This window comes from Pseudorca crassidens, chromosome 4 (genome assembly GCF_039906515.1).
Source record: "Pseudorca crassidens isolate mPseCra1 chromosome 4, mPseCra1.hap1, whole genome shotgun sequence".
Taxonomy (NCBI): domain Eukaryota; kingdom Metazoa; phylum Chordata; class Mammalia; order Artiodactyla; family Delphinidae; genus Pseudorca; species Pseudorca crassidens.
The window spans coordinates 85,595,914-85,614,847 of record NC_090299.1 but is presented as its reverse complement, the minus strand read 5'-3'; the positions used below and the strand labels follow the sequence as shown (position 1 = coordinate 85,614,847).

At 35.5% G+C, this 18,934-nt stretch overlaps 1 protein-coding gene and 1 long non-coding RNA gene across 4 annotated transcripts in view; one reads left to right on the top strand and one right to left on the bottom strand.

Moving 5' to 3' along the window:
* Positions 1 to 4,614: 4,614 nt before the first annotated feature.
* The window catches only part of LOC137223768 (uncharacterized), a 198,501-nt gene continuing 184,181 nt past the window's right edge, over positions 4,615 to 18,934 (bottom strand). For all 3 annotated transcript variants that reach the window (XR_010943057.1, XR_010943055.1, XR_010943056.1), the window contains one exon: positions 4,615 to 5,241. This is a non-coding gene — a long non-coding RNA (uncharacterized lncRNA). The remainder of the gene's footprint in view (positions 5,242 to 18,934) is intronic.
* TMPRSS11D (transmembrane serine protease 11D) overlaps positions 11,808 to 18,934 on the top strand; it is a 70,923-nt gene continuing 63,796 nt past the window's right edge. Inside the window, exon 1 of the mRNA XM_067736181.1 lies at positions 11,808 to 11,910. Coding sequence (XP_067592282.1) covers positions 11,903 to 11,910 — 8 coding nt within the window. The 5' untranslated portion in view covers positions 11,808 to 11,902. The remainder of the gene's footprint in view (positions 11,911 to 18,934) is intronic.

Sequence of the window (18,934 nt, the reverse complement as noted above, 5' to 3'; positions counted from 1 at the left end):
TTCATCAGCTGTTACCTTATTATTCTCAGTTTTTAAATTGCTGCATTATATATTTGTGTGTTTTTATCAATATAAATAACCCTCTTTATCCTGGTTACTGTTATTGCTTTGGACCTCTATCCTTACTATCTCCGTATACTTGCTTGCTATCTTTGTTCCTTCTCTTTAACTTTTTGTTTTAGTTGTATATCTGACAATGTACAGGCTTTTGAAAACTGGATTTTCTTTTTAAAACCATCAAAGAGTCTTTGCCTTTTACTCCATCTGTTGAAACTACTCATGTATATTAGCATAAGTTTTATGTTTGGTATAACTCTGTCACCTTTCTTTCTACCATTTATTTCTTATGTTTCTTATGGCTAATTTCTTCATTATCTTTATTTTATTCCCCAAACACACACCCATCCCCAGAGCAATAAAGACCTCAGTAAATACTTCTAGATACTTCCCTCCCTTGGTGGGAGATTTTCTACATCTTATTCATAATAGTCTAATCATTCTGTTTTAGACAAATATGCTTTGTTCCTTTAAAGCATCTAAAACAAAAATGAAAAAAATGTTTTTATACTAATACTTTATGTAATTTTACCTCCCAAAACACCCCTACTTGTCCCAGCTCTCTAGTGAAATCCCCCCTATTGTGACTTAACTTTGGTAATAGGCTTGGCAGCCAGGAGAGAAAATGCATGCAGCTCCTGGAGAGGACAGCTATTGCCTTGTGAGGAAGAGGCTTCTGCAATATCCCTGCATAATGCTAGCTCAACAGAGAGAGAGAACCCACTTCTGCAAACTCAGAAGGCTCAAACAAAAAAAGTTTGCAGAGTCAAAAACTTCAGGTTATCTAGCCCAATAGCCACATCCCATGTGTCAGGTCCCAAGTTTTACCAACTAGGGCTCTGACTTTGGATCACCAGATCTATGTTGAGCATCCAACCATCACTGCAGTTCAACCACTCTATCCAGTCCTGTGTTTGGTATTCAGCTTTTCCTGCTCACCCACTGCATGAGATGAGAGCTTTTAAATAATCTACCAAAGAGAATCTCTGGATCTCAAACTCAGCTTTCAATTATGTTAACTGCCCTCCACTTTTCATTATCCACCTCTTGCACATAATTGCAAACTAGCAGCAACCATGCAATTCCACTGTCCTTATGTTTATCACCTCTAACCCTAAAATGTATGAACTGGCACTGACTTGTGCACTCACCTCTACTACCAGTGCCAGTGGTGAAAGTTTTAACAATCACACCACTGCCTGAGCTAGAAGCTGTCAGCATGCCACCTACCACCAAGTTCTCATTACCAGCACCAGCTGAGTGGTGATTGATCCAGTCCCCAAATCTCATCTTAACATTAGTTTTCTTGGAGCTCTTTCAGTACTACCTACTACAGATTAGGCTTTCTGGGTACCAAACACTTAAATAAAGTAAATGTGCAAAGGTTTATTGAGAAGTAACACCTGTTAAAGGAAAAGAGAGGAAGCAGGATCTGGCGGGGAAAGCTATCAGACGCCAATCTGACAAAAGTCTCTTCCAGACCAACTGGGAACTATGGAGTAAATAATGTGTTAGAGAAATCCACACTGGGTGGAAATGACTAAACCTTTATACCACTACCTTGCTCAGTCATTGGCTGAGGGCTACCCAGGGAAGAAAATGCCCTGAGCTTGAAAACTGAGGCAAACCTTGACAAAGCTAACAGCTAGAGTCTGTCAGGTTGTATTAAGCATATATTTTTACTCTGATACTTTGATATCTGAGGCCTTGCTGACCCTGGAGGGAATGCCTCTTCCAGGGCCAGCTAATTCCCAGAGACGGCAAATGACTCCACTGTGAGCATGTCCTCCATATGCAAACCAACCAACCCAGAGCTTATAACCCAACCATCTCCTTTTTTTGAGCTCTTATACTCTGGGCCATCATTCCTCTGCCAGGGAATAGTGTACGCAGTATTACAGTGTACCCACACCAGGGCCAGGTACCAGACAACAGGGGACAGCCCCTATGCCACAGAGCCCACTGAAATTATTTCAACTAGCCAAGCATCAGCCTGCTTACCCTGAATCATCTGTCCTTCTGATGGAAATCACAATAAAGGCTCTTGAACATAGTTCTTTCTTTTTCCCTCTGCCTCCTGACTCTGCTTCCCCATGTGACCCTGCATGGTGTGACATGTCCCCTTCTTGGGAACAGTAAGTAACAAACTATCTTTTCAATCAATGGCAATCATCTCCTGATCTGCTAGCCTCACCTTATCTAAATAAAAATGAAATCTATGTTTTAAAATATAGGTACTCATACTCTTTGCAGTTGAGCAGTTTGTCTTGAAGAATGATCTGAAGGCTACCTCCATGTGTCCTACAGGAGTGATTTTTTTAAAGTGGATCAATCATAGCTGTAATACTTCAGAAAGCAGTGAATTTTTATTCACTATTTCATTCACTACTTTTTTAATTAACCACATACCAGTTAGGGATGACTGGCTCTGAAAACACAGCAGTCCTTTCCCCCATGGGCCCTATGGTCTACTGTAGAATAATTTCAAAAGGTGTGCTGAACACTGTAATGAGTATGAGAGGAGAAGCAAACAGATGTGGGATCACAATGAAGAGGAACCAACCTCTCCTAAGTGTGAAGAAGCCCTCATGGATGGAAAAGCATATAAGCATTCCTGAAAGACTATTCAGATTTGGACACTAAAAAGAAATTTGTTGAAAGAGGTATGAAACAATAGGGAAAGCTGAAGGAACAGAGCTGGAGGAGACAGAGGGGGCAGTATATTCAAGTAACTAAAGGAAATTCAGTGTATAGTGTACAGTTCTAGAAGCAGGGTGGGAAAGGAGGGTGAAAAGGTAGGCAAAGTCTAGATGCTGCAGGGCTCTGCCACCCATGTTAAGGAGAGTGAACTCTCTTAAATGCAAGGGAAGCTACTGAAGAATTTTTAAGAGGGTAGTGACATAACTCAATGTGTAAAGATCACTCTTGTATGAAAAAAAGACTAGAGTGGAAAAAAAAATATGGGCAGAAAAGCTAATCAGAAGACTGTGGCAGTAATCCAGCTAAAAGATCAGAGTGGCCTGGAGTCATATAGTGGCAGTGGGTATAAGGACAAGGGGAAAATGGGTTCAATAAATATCTATGCACATAAGACATTAAGAAAAGAGATGGAGTCAAGGATGACACCCAGATTTCTGGTGTGAGAAACTGGGTGAATGGAAGGTGACTTATAGAGATAGGAAATACTGGAGAAGCATATTAGGAAGAGGAAGCATAAAGATGTGCATGTAAAGAACAAGTAAAAAGATTAGCCTCCCAAGGGAGGACAAAAACATCTTCCACTATAATAAGAAGGATATAGGCAGATGCATAAAATTTACAGATACAATAACAAGTAGTTGAGGGAGTGTCCATCTGAAGGTGGTTCTATCTTCACCTGTTGATAGAAAAAGTTCTATCTTTTTCTCCAACAGTAGAACTGTAAGTCATCTGTTGAAAGCAAATGCAGAGAGTAAGGGATAGAAAATAAACATTTGGGGAAGAATAGATAAGATATGAAATGGTTTTTGTAAATACTAAACACCGACCATGGAAACCTAGCTATATTGCTGGGCAGTAGTGAAGAGCCAGATAAGACCAGCAGTTATAAATTGATAATGGGATCAATCTTAAACTAGATACTTACAACGGTTATGTATATTCATACTCTTCTTATTATCGACCAAATAAAAGATCACTTAAAGCCTTTTGTGGATATATTGGGTAATTTTAATTTGAGTTTACCAGCCGGAACTTTCAATTGATCAGATGACTTATGTTGTATATTAATATGTACTTTATTTATTTGCCCTGATTGCCTCTCTGAATGTGGAGGGAAAAGAGCAAGAGTCAAACTTTCATATGTATATAGGAAGACAGAAATTACCCTTTATAAAGGAGAAAATGACTCTATGCAGCTCAAGGGAGACTGAAGTGGAGAACTTAGGAGAGGGGTAAAAGATACATGCTTCCTCCTCTAACAAGATAAAAAGGTATCTATAACCAAGATGCTTCTTTGACCTCTTAGTATTAGAAACTGGCTTAAAAAAATTTACATGTGGAAAGCACAAGAAAATAGTTGGCTCTCAACATAAAAGCCATCACAGATTGTAATAAGCTTCTTTGGATTTCTTAAACCATGTTTGAAGGAATGCTGTAGGAATAAGATTACTTTGGAGAAGCATGGTCACATATGTGAATCTAGGGAGGGGGTATTTTAGAAACACCCAGGGCCATTTTCAAACTGTATGTGCTTTCCACCTCTCAGCAATTGTGACTTCTACACATGTATACACACACTGCCTTGAGAATCAGTGTTGAAGGAGTGACCACATTACAAATTGTTGCATTGCCAGGTGCTTTACATTTGTTAGTTCATTTGATTGGATTTGACTGAATTTTCATTTTTCCATGAGAATGGTATTTTAACTTCATTTGTATGTATAAGAAAACTGAGGCATACACAGATAAACAATTTTGTTGGACCCCACTGGGTAGTGAATATTGGGTGGGCCAAAAAGTGCTTTTGGTTTTTTAAGTAAAAATAAAAGACACATTTTTCATTTTCACCAAGAACTTTATTGAACAACATATTCACCCTTTAGTTCCACTACCTTCTGCCATTTTTCAGGCAACTTCATAATTCCATCTTCCCAAAACTTTTTATCTTTCTGAGTAAATAACGGTTCCAGGTGCCTTTTACAGTCTTCCAGGGAATTGAAATTTTTTCCATTAAGAGAATTTTGTAAAGGCCAAAATAAATGGAAATCCGAAGGTGCAATGTCTGGTGAATGCAGAAGATGAATCAGAACTTCCCACCCAAGCTGTAACAGTTTTTGCCTGGTCATCAAAGAAACATGCGGTCTTGCATTATCCTGATGGAAGATTATACATATTCTGTTGACTAATTCTAGATGCTTTTCGTTGGGTGCTGCTTTCAGTTGGTCTCAGTGGGAGCAGTACTTGTTGGAATTAATCGTTTGGTTTCCTGCAAGGAGCTCATAATACAGGACTCCCTTCCAATCCCACCATATATACAACATCACCTTCTTTGGATGAAGACCAGCATTTGGTGTGGTTGGTGGTGGTTCATTTCGCTTGCCCCACAATCTCTTCCATTCCACGTTGTTGTACATTATCCACTTTTCATCACCCATCACAATTTGTTTTAAAAACAGAATGTTTTCATTACGTTTCAGTAGAGAACTGCACATGGAAATAAGGTCAAGAAGGTTTTTTTCACTTAACTTATGTGGAACACAAACATCAAAGCAATTCACATAACCAAGCTGGTGCAAATGATTTTCAATGCTTGATCTGGATATTTTGAGTATGTAGGCTATCTCCCTCATGCTATAACATTGATTGTTCTGAATTAATATTTTGATTTGATTGCTATCAACTTCAACTGGTCTACCTGACCGTGGAGCACTGTCCAGCAAGAAATCTCCAGCACGAAACTTTGCAAACCACTTTTGACACATTTGATCAGTCACAGCACCTTCTCCATACACTGTACAAATATTTTTTTGCATTTCAGCTGCATTTTTACCTTTCTTGAAATAATATAGCATAATATGCCAAGAATGTTGCTTTTTTCCCATCTTCAATATTAAAATGGCTACACAAAAATTCAGCAATTTTGATGTCTTTTTTTAAATGCACACTGATATGACAACTGTCACATACTACTTAACAAAATTGTTTCGAATGACATTAAACACAACTAAGTGCTACTAGAGCCATCTTATGGAAAAAAACAAACGTTTTGGCGCACCGAATAGAAGAACCAAGATTTGATTCCAGGTGTATTCTAACTCCAAAGAATGTACTGTTTCTACTACATGCCTTCTGAATAGATAAAAGCCTTTGAAACATAGTAGGACATACTTATTCCCTTACCTCCCACTGCCTACAAGTCATAATCCACAAAATATACAAACAGCTCATGCACCTCAAAATCAAAAAAACCAAACACCCCAATCAAAAAAGTTGGCAGAAGACCTAAATAGACATCTCTCCAAAGAAGACATACAGATGGCCAACAAACACATAAAAAGACGCTCAAAGATTCTACCAAAACAGACAAAGATAGCAAAAAAAGAAGAAAATTACAGGCCAATATCACTGATGAACATAGAGGCAAAAATCCTCAAGAAAATGCTAGCAAACAGAATCCAACAGCACATTAAAAGGATCATACTCCATGATCAAGTGGGATTTATCCTAGGGATGCAAGGATTCTTCAATATACACAAATCAAACAATGTGATACACCACATAAACAAACTGAAGAATAAAAACTGTATGATCATCTTAATAGATGCAGAAAAAGCTTTTGACAAAATTCAACACCCATTTATGATAAACACTCTCCAGAAAGTGGGCATAGAGGGAACCTACCTCAACATGATAAAGGCCATATACGACAAACCCACAGCAAACATCATTCTCAATGTTGAAAAACTGAAAGCATTTCCACTAAGATCAGGAACAAGACAAGGATGTCCACTCTCAACACTATTGTTCAACAGTTTTGGAAGTCCTAGCCACAGCAATCAGAGAAGAAAAATAAATAAAAGGAATCCAAATTGGAAAACAAGAAGTAAAACTATCACTGTTTGCAGATGACATGATACTATATATAGAAAACCCTAAAGATGCCACCAGAAAACTACTAGTGCTAATCAATGAATTCGGTAAAGTTCCAGGATACAAAATTAATACACAGAAATCTCTTACATTCCTATACACTAACAATGAAAGATCAGAAAGAGAAATTAAAGAAACAATCCCACTTGCCATTGCAACAAAAAGAATAAAATACCAGGGATTAACCTACCTAAGGAAGCAAAAGACCTGTATGCAGAAAACTGTAAGATACTGACAAAAGAAATCAAAGACGATACCCACAGATGGAGAAATATAACATGTTCTTGGATTGGAAGAATCAATATTGTGAAAATGACTATACTACCCAAAGCAATCTATAGATTCAATGCAATCCCTATCAAACTACCAAAGGCCTTTTTCACAGAACTAGAACTAAAAATTTTACAATTTGTATGGAAACGCAAAAGACCCTGAATAGCCAAACTAATCTTGAGAAAGAAAAATGGAGCTGGAGGGATCCGGCTCCCTGACCTCAGACTATACTACAAAGCTACAATAATCAAGACAATATGGTACTGGCACAAAAACAGAAATATAGATCAATGGAACAGGATAGAAAGCCCAGAAATAAGCCCACGCACCTCTGGTTACCTAATCTATGACAAAGGAGGCAAGAATATACAATGGAGAAAAGAGTCTCTTCAATAAGTGGTGCTGGGAAAACTGGACAGCTACATGTAAAAGAATGAAATTAGGACACTCCTTAACACCATACACAAAAATAAACTCAAAATGGATTAAAGACCTAAATGTAAGGCCGGACACGATTAAGCTCTTAAAGGAAAACATAGGCAGAACATTCTTTGACATATATCACAGCAAGATCTTTTTTGACCCACCTCCTACAGTAATGAAAACAAAAATAAACAAGTGGAACCTAATGAAACTTAAAAGCTTTTGGACAGCACAGGAAACCATAAACAAGACCAAAAGACAAAACTCAGAATGGGAGAAAATATTTGCAAATCATGCAACTGACAAGTGATTAATCTCTAAAATATACAAACAGCTCATGCAGCTCAATATCAAAAAACCAAACAACCCAATCCCGAAATGGGCAGAAGACCTAAATAGACATTTCTCCAAAGAAGACGTACAGATTGCCAACAAACACATGAAAGAATGCTCAACATCACTAACCATTAGAGAAATGCAAATCACAACTACAATGAGGTATCACCTCACACCGGTCAGAATGGCCATCATCAAAAAATGTACAAACAATAAATCCTGGAGAGGGTGTGGAGAAAAGGGAACCCTCTTGCACTGTTGGTGGGAATGTAAATTGATACAACCACTATGGAGAACAGTATGGAGCTTTCTTATAAAACTAAAAATAGAACTACCATATGACCCAGCAATCCCACTCCTGGGCATATGCCCTGGGAAAACCATAATGCAAAAGGACACTTGCAATGTTCATTGCAGCACTATTTACAATAGCCAGGACGTGGAAGCAACCTAAATGTCCATCAACAGAAGAATGGATAAAGAAGATGTGGTACATATATGCAATAGAATACGATTCAGCCATAAAAAGGAATGAACCTGTGCCATTTGCAGAGACATGGATGGAACTAGAGACTGTCATACAGAGTGTACTAAGTCAGAAAAAGAAAAACAAATATCATATAATATTGCTTACATGTGGAATCTAGAAAAATGATAAACTTATTTGCGAAACAGAAATAAAGACACAGATATAGAGAACAAAGGTATGGATACCAGGCGGGGAAAGAAGGATGGGATGAATTGGGAGACTGGAATTGACATATATACGGTTCTATGTATAAAATAGATAACTAATGAGAACCTACTGTATAGCACAGGGAACTCTACTCAATGCTCTGTGGTGACCTAAATGGGGAGGAAATCCAAAAAGAGGGGATATATGTATAGCTGATTCACTTTTCTGTACTGCAGAAACTAACACAACATTGTAAAGCAACTATACACCAATAAAAATTAATTTAAAAAAAAAGAACCTGCACATAGTAAGAAACAAAATAAAATAGACTCTTGGTCAGACTTAGAAAATCCAATTACTACCCCACTTTTAAATTTACACTTATACTAAATGTAAATATTTCTATTTAAACAACATTTACAACTTTCAAATGGTGGGCACATCATTAACTTTCTTTTTCTATCTATATAATAACTCTGTGAAGGAGGTCATGACAAATTCATTACCAGCCATAGCCATACGAAAGTGCTGCCCTGGACATGATGACTAAACAATCTCCAAATTCAAAGAAAACACTCTGGCCCACGCCTTCTTACATCATCTGTCTTTTGGTTGTTTTCTTCTGCTCATATTGTTGTGACGGGTTCCACTGAATGACTCATACTTCTTTTAAAGCTAGGTCTATTTTCAGACATTTGTGTATTTGGAGATACTGTCTTTACCATGATCTCCCCACTCAGCCTAGGCAGGCAAAAGAACCAATCTTGATAGTGTTTACACTACATGATTTATCCTCCATCAAAACAAATGATCTCTTCTATTGATATTTCCCTGAAGCTTGTTCCTGTCAGTCTTAGGTCACATTGTCTTGGTTTTGTGAATATACAGCTGGAGGAATAAAATCAAGCCTATGGCAGGGAAGAAGAGGATTCTGATTTTTTTTGTACAATGTCATTCTACATTCCTTATTCTTGCAATGGCTTCCCTATAGAATAGAAAAGGTCAAGGCCTATCCTGCCACTCCCTGAGGATCTGAAAATTAAGAGTCAACATCTTTTGAATAAGTCCTTGTTAAGAGCAATTCCTTTGCCTCACAAACCATAATTTTTTTGTTTTTTATTAATTTTTATTGGAATATAGTTGCTTTACAATGTTGTGTTAGTTTCTGCTGTGCAGAAAAGTGAATCAGCTATACATATATACATATATCCCCTCTTTTTTGGATTTCCTCCCCATCTAGGTCACCACAGAGCATTGAGTAGATTCCCTGTGCTATACAGCAGGTTCTCATTAGTTACCTATTTTATACATAGTAGTGTATATATGTCAATCCCAATCTCCCAATTCATCCTGCCCGCCTCCCTTTCCCCTTTGGTAACCATAAGTTTGTTCTCTACATCTGTGACTCTATTTCTGCTTTCACAAACCATAATTTCATGCCCCACCTCTCTTCTTGTGCTGAGCTCATCATAGGAAAGCAGGAAGTTGCTTTCAGACTGAATGCAGTTTACCCCATGCCTCTCCCCTGACTCATTCCCAAGTTCTGTTGTGAACAGTGTTGCAAAACCAGGATCTGCATTAATTCATTCAGTTACTGGGCATTCAATTAATGTGTGCTAAGTACCTTCTCATTAAAAAGGGCTTTGCTGATTGCTCCAGGAAATACAAAGATGGAGAAAAAAGAGCACACATAGTTGGGGGAAAGTACTGTCAACAAAACCCAGAAGACAATATACTCCACATCTTAAAAAAATTATTAAAATAAAAGCAAATTTTTAAAGGTCATTAAAATATTTAAATGATTTGCCCCAGTATGCTTTTTCTTTTTCATTTATTTCAAGGAAAAATTCAGCAGCAGGGTTAAAAAAAAAGACTACATTCGTGAAGGTGGTCAAAATACTTCACATTAGGAGATGGTTTCAGTATTTTATGATGAATCTGTTCAGTGTGATATGATTCACCTTTTAAAATGCAGCTGTTAAAATTCTTAATAATTGATGAATCTAGGTACTATATTTGCAAGTTTGAAATTATATCAAAATAAAGTTATACTTTTTATGCAGCCATTAGACAGATACACAGCTACCAGAAATAATATATACAGCTACTAGAAATAAAAATTAGTAACACAAGAATATGCTTATGAAATAACATTGAGCATAATAAAAAGCACAATACAAAGCTATATACTATGATATAACTTGTGAAAAAGAGCTATACATGTGAAAAGTACTTAAAGGTTAACATATAAAATAAAAATGGTTTGTTTAGGTAACTTTGTTCAAATGTTTTTAATATATTGTTTTATTCTTTTTACTAATAAAAAAAAGGTCAGAATATCAGTCATGAGACATAGGATCTGATGAAAATATATAGGGGAGATGGGCAGGGAGGAGCCCATGCATTCCTGTTCCTGTTGTATGGTATGCACATTATATAAAAAATGCATAAGTAATTGAACACTTCTGGAATTGAAGTCTTGGAGTGAATCCATTAGACATTAGCTATCAGTGATTTACAAGATAAAGTCATAGAATTTTAGAGATAAAAATTTCCTCTAAAACCACGTAATTCAGCTTCTCATTTTTCTCAGTAAATAAATGAGACTCATATAGTGATAAGTGATTTTTTTGCTTAGGCTTTGCAACTAGTTGTTGAAAAAGTTGAGACCAAAATTCAAATTTCCTAATTCTGTTACACATTCCAATTATTTAGCATTCATTATTTCTCCCAAAGTAAACTCAGCATAACCTTCCAAATTTATCTCCTGTCCTTCCCAACACAATAAACCGGAATGTCCTTTCTCACTTCCATGCTATTCTACATGGAATATTCGTACTACACTCTGCTGTCCACTCATCCACTAGCAGTATTGAGTTAGAATATTTTTTTAAAAAGGCATAGAGAAAAAGATAAAGTGAATTTTATTTCCAACTGTTCTGCTTGCTTATCCCACAACTTTGTATATGTAATCAATTACTTCTCTGAATCTGTTTCAAGTGCTATGAGAAAAACAGAATTTTATCACAAAGAAGGGAGAATTCAAAGGTAGTACTACCAATTAATATCTGGAAAGTATTTTCTGATCGTCTTTGGCTTGTGTGGCAAAGAATAAGTTGTATGACAACATGATAATACGGGCGAGTGTCACATCCTTTTTAAATGAAAAACTATGACACTACAGCCTGTGGACTAGTTTCAAGCTTTCACAAAATACCTATCACCTTTTATCATATGTAATCACAATTTACCAGTATAAATAAAATTTTTACCGATTTGTAAAATTTCCTGTCTATTTCTGATTCCATTCCACAAGTCACATAATTGGTTCAAGTTGATTCCTTCAGACTTGTTTAACAAGTTAGGTTTTAATTGTGTGGGATTTCCTCCTTTGTCTTCAGTTCTTTCATAGATCACATATAACACACAAGCGTCATTCATCTGAGTGGAAATCTCAGAGCAGTTGGACAGGCAGAAAAAAGGACCTCTTTATTACTCAGGATTAAAATGTATAGGTAAGTCCTATTTTTGCTGCTGTAGTTCTGAAATTTTGACTATATCATAAAGCATTTGAAAAATGTACAGAAGCTTAAGAAATTTTGGCTGTGCCTAGCAATCTTCTAGTTATTTTTCTCAAAAGTTCATTGAAACTCTTAGATATTGTTTAGATAACATGCTTGATATTGTTTAAATAAGGTGCTTGACTGCTTGACTGAATTTTTAACAAAATGAATAAACCTAAAAAGATGGCTTAGCGTTATGAAAACATGTTTGAATAAGGAAGTGTTTTTGTTTTCTCATATTTAACTTTTCAAAAAACTGATGTGTGGCTTTTAAAATGTAATCAGTAAAAAATACCTCTGTTGTTTAAAGTTTTTTAAGGATTCTCTATTTTTACTCCTGTCGCAATATTATTACTAGCTATTAAATATGCAGTGAATCCTGAAGTCCTCTTTAAGAAAGCAAAGACTATATTTGTCTACCTATTATATACTATGATATCATTAATTTCAAGTTCTTGTTGATACTTAAGAAAAAATAGTATTTGCCTAGTTTTCTTTTCAATTAATAGCTATTTATGATCATACACTTTCACATAAAAAAAGCAACAAAATTGTAGCACAATCCAGAGTTAGATGGTACAATCTCAAAATTACATAATTTGATGTGTTTGTGTCTGCATCTATGAGTATATTGTTCATTTTGTTTTCCCATGAACAAAGAAAAGTATGATATTGGTAAGTCATTTTAAAAGAGGAATAAATAAAATATGGACAATCTATTGGCCATGTTAAGTGTAGTTGTGTTTATTTTAAATCTCCTGAACTTTAGAAAACTCAATCAAAATTCAAATAATTTCAATAAAATATGTACAATTATGTGCATTTGAATATATATAAAAGAATAAAAAATGGATAGCAATCTAATTTTCCAAAAATAAATGATAATTAACAAGTAATAATATAAGAAAATAATAAAAATAAATTATTTCATATTCATAGAAGGGATAGGTTTAATAACACATTAAAATAGGTTAAAATCTATGAAACAATTTATGTTATTCTCATAAATGTATTCTCATTTTATGTGAAAATAAATCACAAAATTGTATTCACTCATTGATTAACACTTTGTAAAACTATACATGTGAAAACGTCTATGAGAAGTATAAAACACTAATTGTGTTTGTTGTATTAGAGTGGTGAGCTTATGAATTATATTTTTTCCTAAACCTCCTATAACAATCTGGTATTGTTTCGGTAAACACAATAGAGTTTGAAATGTATTTTGCTGAAACGTTTTTAATTTTGCAAAGAAATTTCTCTGATTTTTTAAAGAAATTGAATCTCATAAACAGCTAAATGTTATTCAAAGGAAAATAAAGGGAAACATGGAAATAATGGAAATAATGAAAGTGATGTACAATTTCAGAATGCCTTGAATCAATCTAATTTCTAAATTGATCCATCCTTACACTCAATGAGAACCAAACTTTATAATTACAGAGAACTCTTCTTTGCAACTTGGTTTCTATGGATCATACTTTGAAATATTTTATCTCTTAAAAATAAGCTGCATCTACATATAATCAGATTTTCCTCTTTTATTAACCTAAAAATATATAACTCACAATTAGGTTTGTTCATTGGTTGGTTGGTTGGTTGATTTTATCGGAACAAGATAATCAGAGTCACTGTGCCAAATTGGTAAAATTTTGAAAATAACTTATGGACCTTGTTCATCAATTTGAGGACCCATGACTAGAAAACAATGCCTTCTGTCAACATGAGTAAAGAATAGAATTTTTAGTGGGAAGAGGAGAGTATACTCAAATGGCTTGCATAATTTTAAAATAGACAAATTTTTATTTTATTTTATTTATTTATTTTTTATTTTTTGGCCGCGCCTCGAGGCACGTGGGATCTTAGTTCCCTGTCCAGGGATCGAACCCGCGCACCCTGCACTGGAAGTGTGGAGTCTTAACCACTGGACCGCCAGGGAAGTCCCAAATTTTTATTTTGACAGGATACATGCCTGAGTTTAATAGTGCAAGAAATGAATTAAAACATAGTTTCCTACTCTTCTTGAATATTCCCATCAGCATAAAGACACACCTCACTATCTTCAATTTAAAAGAAAAAAACTCAAACTTCACTATTTTCCAGTTCCTCCATATGCTCTGAGGGAGCAGGGTATCCAAATCGGGTAGGGGAAGAGAAATGAAAGTAATATGTTTTTAGGTAATTCTATGTCATTTTTAGGTAATTTTAGGTAAATCTCCAGGTAATTCTGTGATACCTTTTGTTGAGAATGGGGTCTCTTGAATGGTTTGATTACTTTTATGTATAAATTAAACTTCCAGACCTTTTTTAGCTTGTCTTCTCCTGAAGGTTGCAAAGATGGTGTGTTTCTTTCTTTACCTATCTGTTCACCCCTCACTGAAGAGGGAAATCCTATTAGAGGACCTGGGCAGCTCTGTTATCGTGATACAATTATTATTCATTTCAGATGTTCTTAGGTCCTCTGAGAGAGTGTCTTTTTCACTGGATTACATAAAAAGTATGAGATGAAGTTTGGAAAACAGGATGAAGATTAAAAGCTGGAATTCAGAATGTAGTTTAAGGAAAGATTTAAGGCAAATGAGCATATCTCAGCTCAGGTACAGACAGGTCTTAGCAGGACTCCTCCCACCATAACAAATCTTATTTCCATTTTCTTCCTTTTTGTTTGTGCTCTTGATATGATTAACTGACCAGAGAGACATGCCAAAGCCAATCAAATGCCATGGGGAAAAAAAAGACTGTAACTGTCAAAAATGTATTCCAAATTCTTCCTGTTGTTTCAATTCTGGTTTATGAATTGCTATTTTAATTTTCAAAAACCATGGTTAAAATTGTAAATCAGTAGGCAAAGGACATATTTTTTAGTAGAAATTAGACAAGTGGATACCAACTTACCTTTACAGTCATGGAGCCCAAAATGGTACATTTAAAGCACAAGGTATTGCCCATAAACGCCTCAAGCCACATGCTAAACCAGTTGCCCATTTGGCCAGACTATTTTTCTAATGTTGGTACAGGCTGGGGAGTGGTGATGGCATTATAATACATGGTGACTGCAATCAGTCCCCTAGAATCATGTATTTTCTAGCAAATTCTCTTATATCCACTGACAATTTGTCCTCCAGAAGGAACTCAAATTACTTCCTCAGAAATTTGTTCCTTATCTGACTCATGCCACTCCATGCCACCACAGGGGTGGTTACAGTTGACACCCCTAAAATAAGTCATGAGGACAACAATCAGTGTCTGTTGCTATAAGGGAACCTAAAGATACCCAATCCAATTCCTTAAAAGGTATTGCTCCAACTTGAAGGATCTCATTCTCCTGAGCAAAGAAAACTTGCCATAATTTCAGTTTTTCATAGTATTCTTTAAGTCTAAATTTAGCATGTGCTCATGATATATAAAATTAAAGTACCATCCCAAGTCTAAAATCATTCACTGGGTAACTAAGATCATTGAAAATAAAACTGACTTTGGAAAAGTTTACACTGATGAATAACTCAACAAAAAGAAATGGCAGATTCAATACAATATTTTCAATATCCATGTGCCAGAAGTATAAACAAATGTATCAATGATTAATAAAAGGATATGTGATCTCAAATTTCAAGTCAGTGGATAAATAAATCCATCGAACATTTTTCTAACCTAGACATTTTTTTATTCTGAATTAAACAAATTAAAACATATAGTTTCCTTCTCTGCTGGAATATTCCTATCAGTATAAAGACATACCATGCTATCTTCAGTTTAAAAAAAAAATTCCTCCCTGATCCACAACTCTTCTCTAGCTATTGCCTCATTTCTCATTTTCTCCCCTTAACAGCAAAACTCTTGTAAAAGTTTGTTTAGACCCACTGCCTCGATTTCTATTTTCTTCTCCCATTCACTTTTCTTACTTAAAAATTTTTTATTATGAAATATATCACACACAAAGGCTTATTTAAAAATGAACCTCTGAGTACTCAGCATTCATTAAGAAAAATAGTATCACTGTAATTTAGAAGACCCTCTGGGCCCCTCCCCAGTTACATCTTGTTCACTAACTGCCCTCCCCCAACACTGCCCTTGTAACTGTTATCTGTCATGGTATCTAAATTTCCTTGATTATCTTTATGATATATATATATACATATACATACGTATATATGTGTGTGTATATATGTGTGTGTGTGTGTGTGTGTGTGTGTGTGTGTGTGTGTGTGTGTGTGTGTGTATCTCCCTAAAGAACATACTGCTTAGTTCTACCTATATTTTAAATTCATTACATGGGATCAAAATTAGGTTTTATAAGATGTATAGTAATAACTTATTCGTGTTCACAGCTATATGATATCCCATTGTAGGAGTATAATATAACCTACATATCCACTGTTTGGGGATTTTACCATTACAAATAACGCAGCTCTGAACATTCTTGAATGGGTCCAATGGTACAAATGTGCAAGAGTTTCTCTTGGGTATGTTCCTGCAAATGAATTTTCTGGACCATAGAGTGTATGCATGTTTATCTTTAACCCATTCTCTCTTTTCCCATTACAAACAGTTTCTCATCTCCACAGCTCTCAAATTGCTCTTGTCTAGCTCTCCAGTGATCATGCAAAATCCAGTGGTCAGATCTCAGGGTTCATTTTACTTAACAGCTTCACAACAGATCATTCCCTCCTTGAAACACAGTCTTCACAAAGCTCCAAAACATCATTCTCTCTTGATTTTTCTACTATCCCACTGGTGAAACTTTCTGAGTTTATGTTACTGGATCCTTCTCATTTTACTGTTGTCCAAATTCTAAGTAATTTGAGGTATAACTTCTTTTCTTCTGTAGCTCTGCTTACTTTCTGTGTGATTCCATCCAGTTCCATGGTTTTTTACAAACTTCTCAACTGATTTTTACACACACAAAAACTTGAGAACTGTTAGCTTAGATGGTAATTGAAGTTGACTGAATGAGATCAACTAGAGAGAAAAGTGAACACCCAAAGACAGAGCATGGAGCAACACTAGACTCTTAAGGTTGAATAGAGGAGAAGCAACCAGCAAAAGACATTTAAAAGAAGAGTCAAAAGGATAAAAAGAGTGTGGAATCATGGAAATTAATAGAAAGAGAGTGTTTCAATAAAAAGGAATGATCAAGGGTGTGAAATCCTGCTAATAGGCTATATCTTATCTTCCCTCAGAAAGTCATGAGTGCCTTAAGCAAGGACAATTGGCCATTGTTTTAAAGTCCCCAGTGTCTAGCAGAATGGCATAATAAGTATTCAATATCTATTGATTTTTCCACCACTCATTCAATAAACACTGTGTTAATACAGTGCCCACCATGTCCTGGGTTGAAAAATAAATAAGACTTCAGAAAAAAACCACAGATTAAGAAAATGAAGAGGCATCTCTGTACAACCACTTAATCTCTCTTTAGATCAGTCGATTCATCTGGAGTGGATATTCCTGAAGTTCCCTTCCACTGCTAACATTCTGTGATTCTGAAGAATGTTATTACTCTTACAAAATGCCAGCATTTTGTATCTGGCAGCATTTTTACTAAGTTCTGAGGAATATATTTTATTATGTAGGCTTCAAAAATACTAGTGTCATAGACCTTGGAACTCTGCTAATTTCATTAATCATCCTGGGAAAATGATACTGAGAATCTCAATTCTTTCCCCTGCTTCTTTAGAAAATCTGGGCAAGAAGCCACTAGGATTAAGTTCAGATGGGTTTGAGTACAAGATGTTTTTAAAAATATATTGATACAACTAAATGTTACTCAAGAGCATTGGAAACAACTAATCTTGGGTTTGGTCCATGATTCATTAGAAGCTACTTTTTTTCTATGAGAACAATCATCATTTACTGGATATAGTTAAATAGAACTAACCATGATAAATACATATGGGGTTCTGGGTTCAGTCTCCACTTCTTCCAACTTACTGGTAATAACCCTTAACTAGTAGCTCTGAGAGAATAGTTCAGTAAATTTCTATATTCTCTATTCTATCATTCCTACTAACTTATTTCATCTAGTTTGTGCTGAAATGTCTTTCTTGCTTTAGACCTTTAACTAATACATTTTTACTTAACTTGTGCATTTCTTTTCTCTTTCTTCAACCCCATTTTTCATTGTACCTCATTTCTTGCCTCCCTGCCCCACCCGCCCCAAGTAAACAATGTTAAAAATCTGGTATATATCTCTCTATACAAATTAAACAGGATTGTCTCCTTGGTAATTGTTAGAATTTTTTAATATTTGGGTCTATATATAACAATCAAATCAAATATTAGAAGATGAACACATGTGGGGCAAAAAATGCTGCCTTGTGCTTCTCCAGAGTGTGATGTACCAAATTTCTCACCTCATTGGGACACACTTTGTAGAAAAAATAAAACAGGGAATATCCTGATACTTTAAATTTAGTATTACAAATCAGGTCACAATGAGCTAGGAGTAAGGGCCCCCAAATACTTCACCCATTTATTTTCTACAGAAAGCAAATATGTATCTAGTTTTATTTTGACAAAGCAGTAAGTTAAGGTTTTGGACATTTCATAATGATCTTATAGCAAAAAAGGATTGTCTCTGTACTTGGACTTTAGGAAACAGAGAAGAAACTAGGATGTCTTCAGTAGAAATCGCTCTGTTCTGTCTTGGAGCTACTCTGATCTAAATGTATCCAAAACCCTTGTTACACAAAGTGTGGTACTGGGACCAATAGCATCAGCATCACCTGGGAGCTTGTTGGAAATGCAGAATCTTGGGCCCAACCCCAGCTTCACTAAGTTTAAGTTTACATAATAGGCAATTGATACATACATTAAAATATAAGAAGTACTAAACAAAACAACTTCAACTAAACTAAACAGCTACAAGGTAGTCTCCCAAGTATTCAAAATGGAGAGAGAGGTACAGCAAGAAGTATCTTTGTGTGTTTAAATATGAATGAGCATGCCCTCTAACCTGGGTGTGCGATAGATTTCC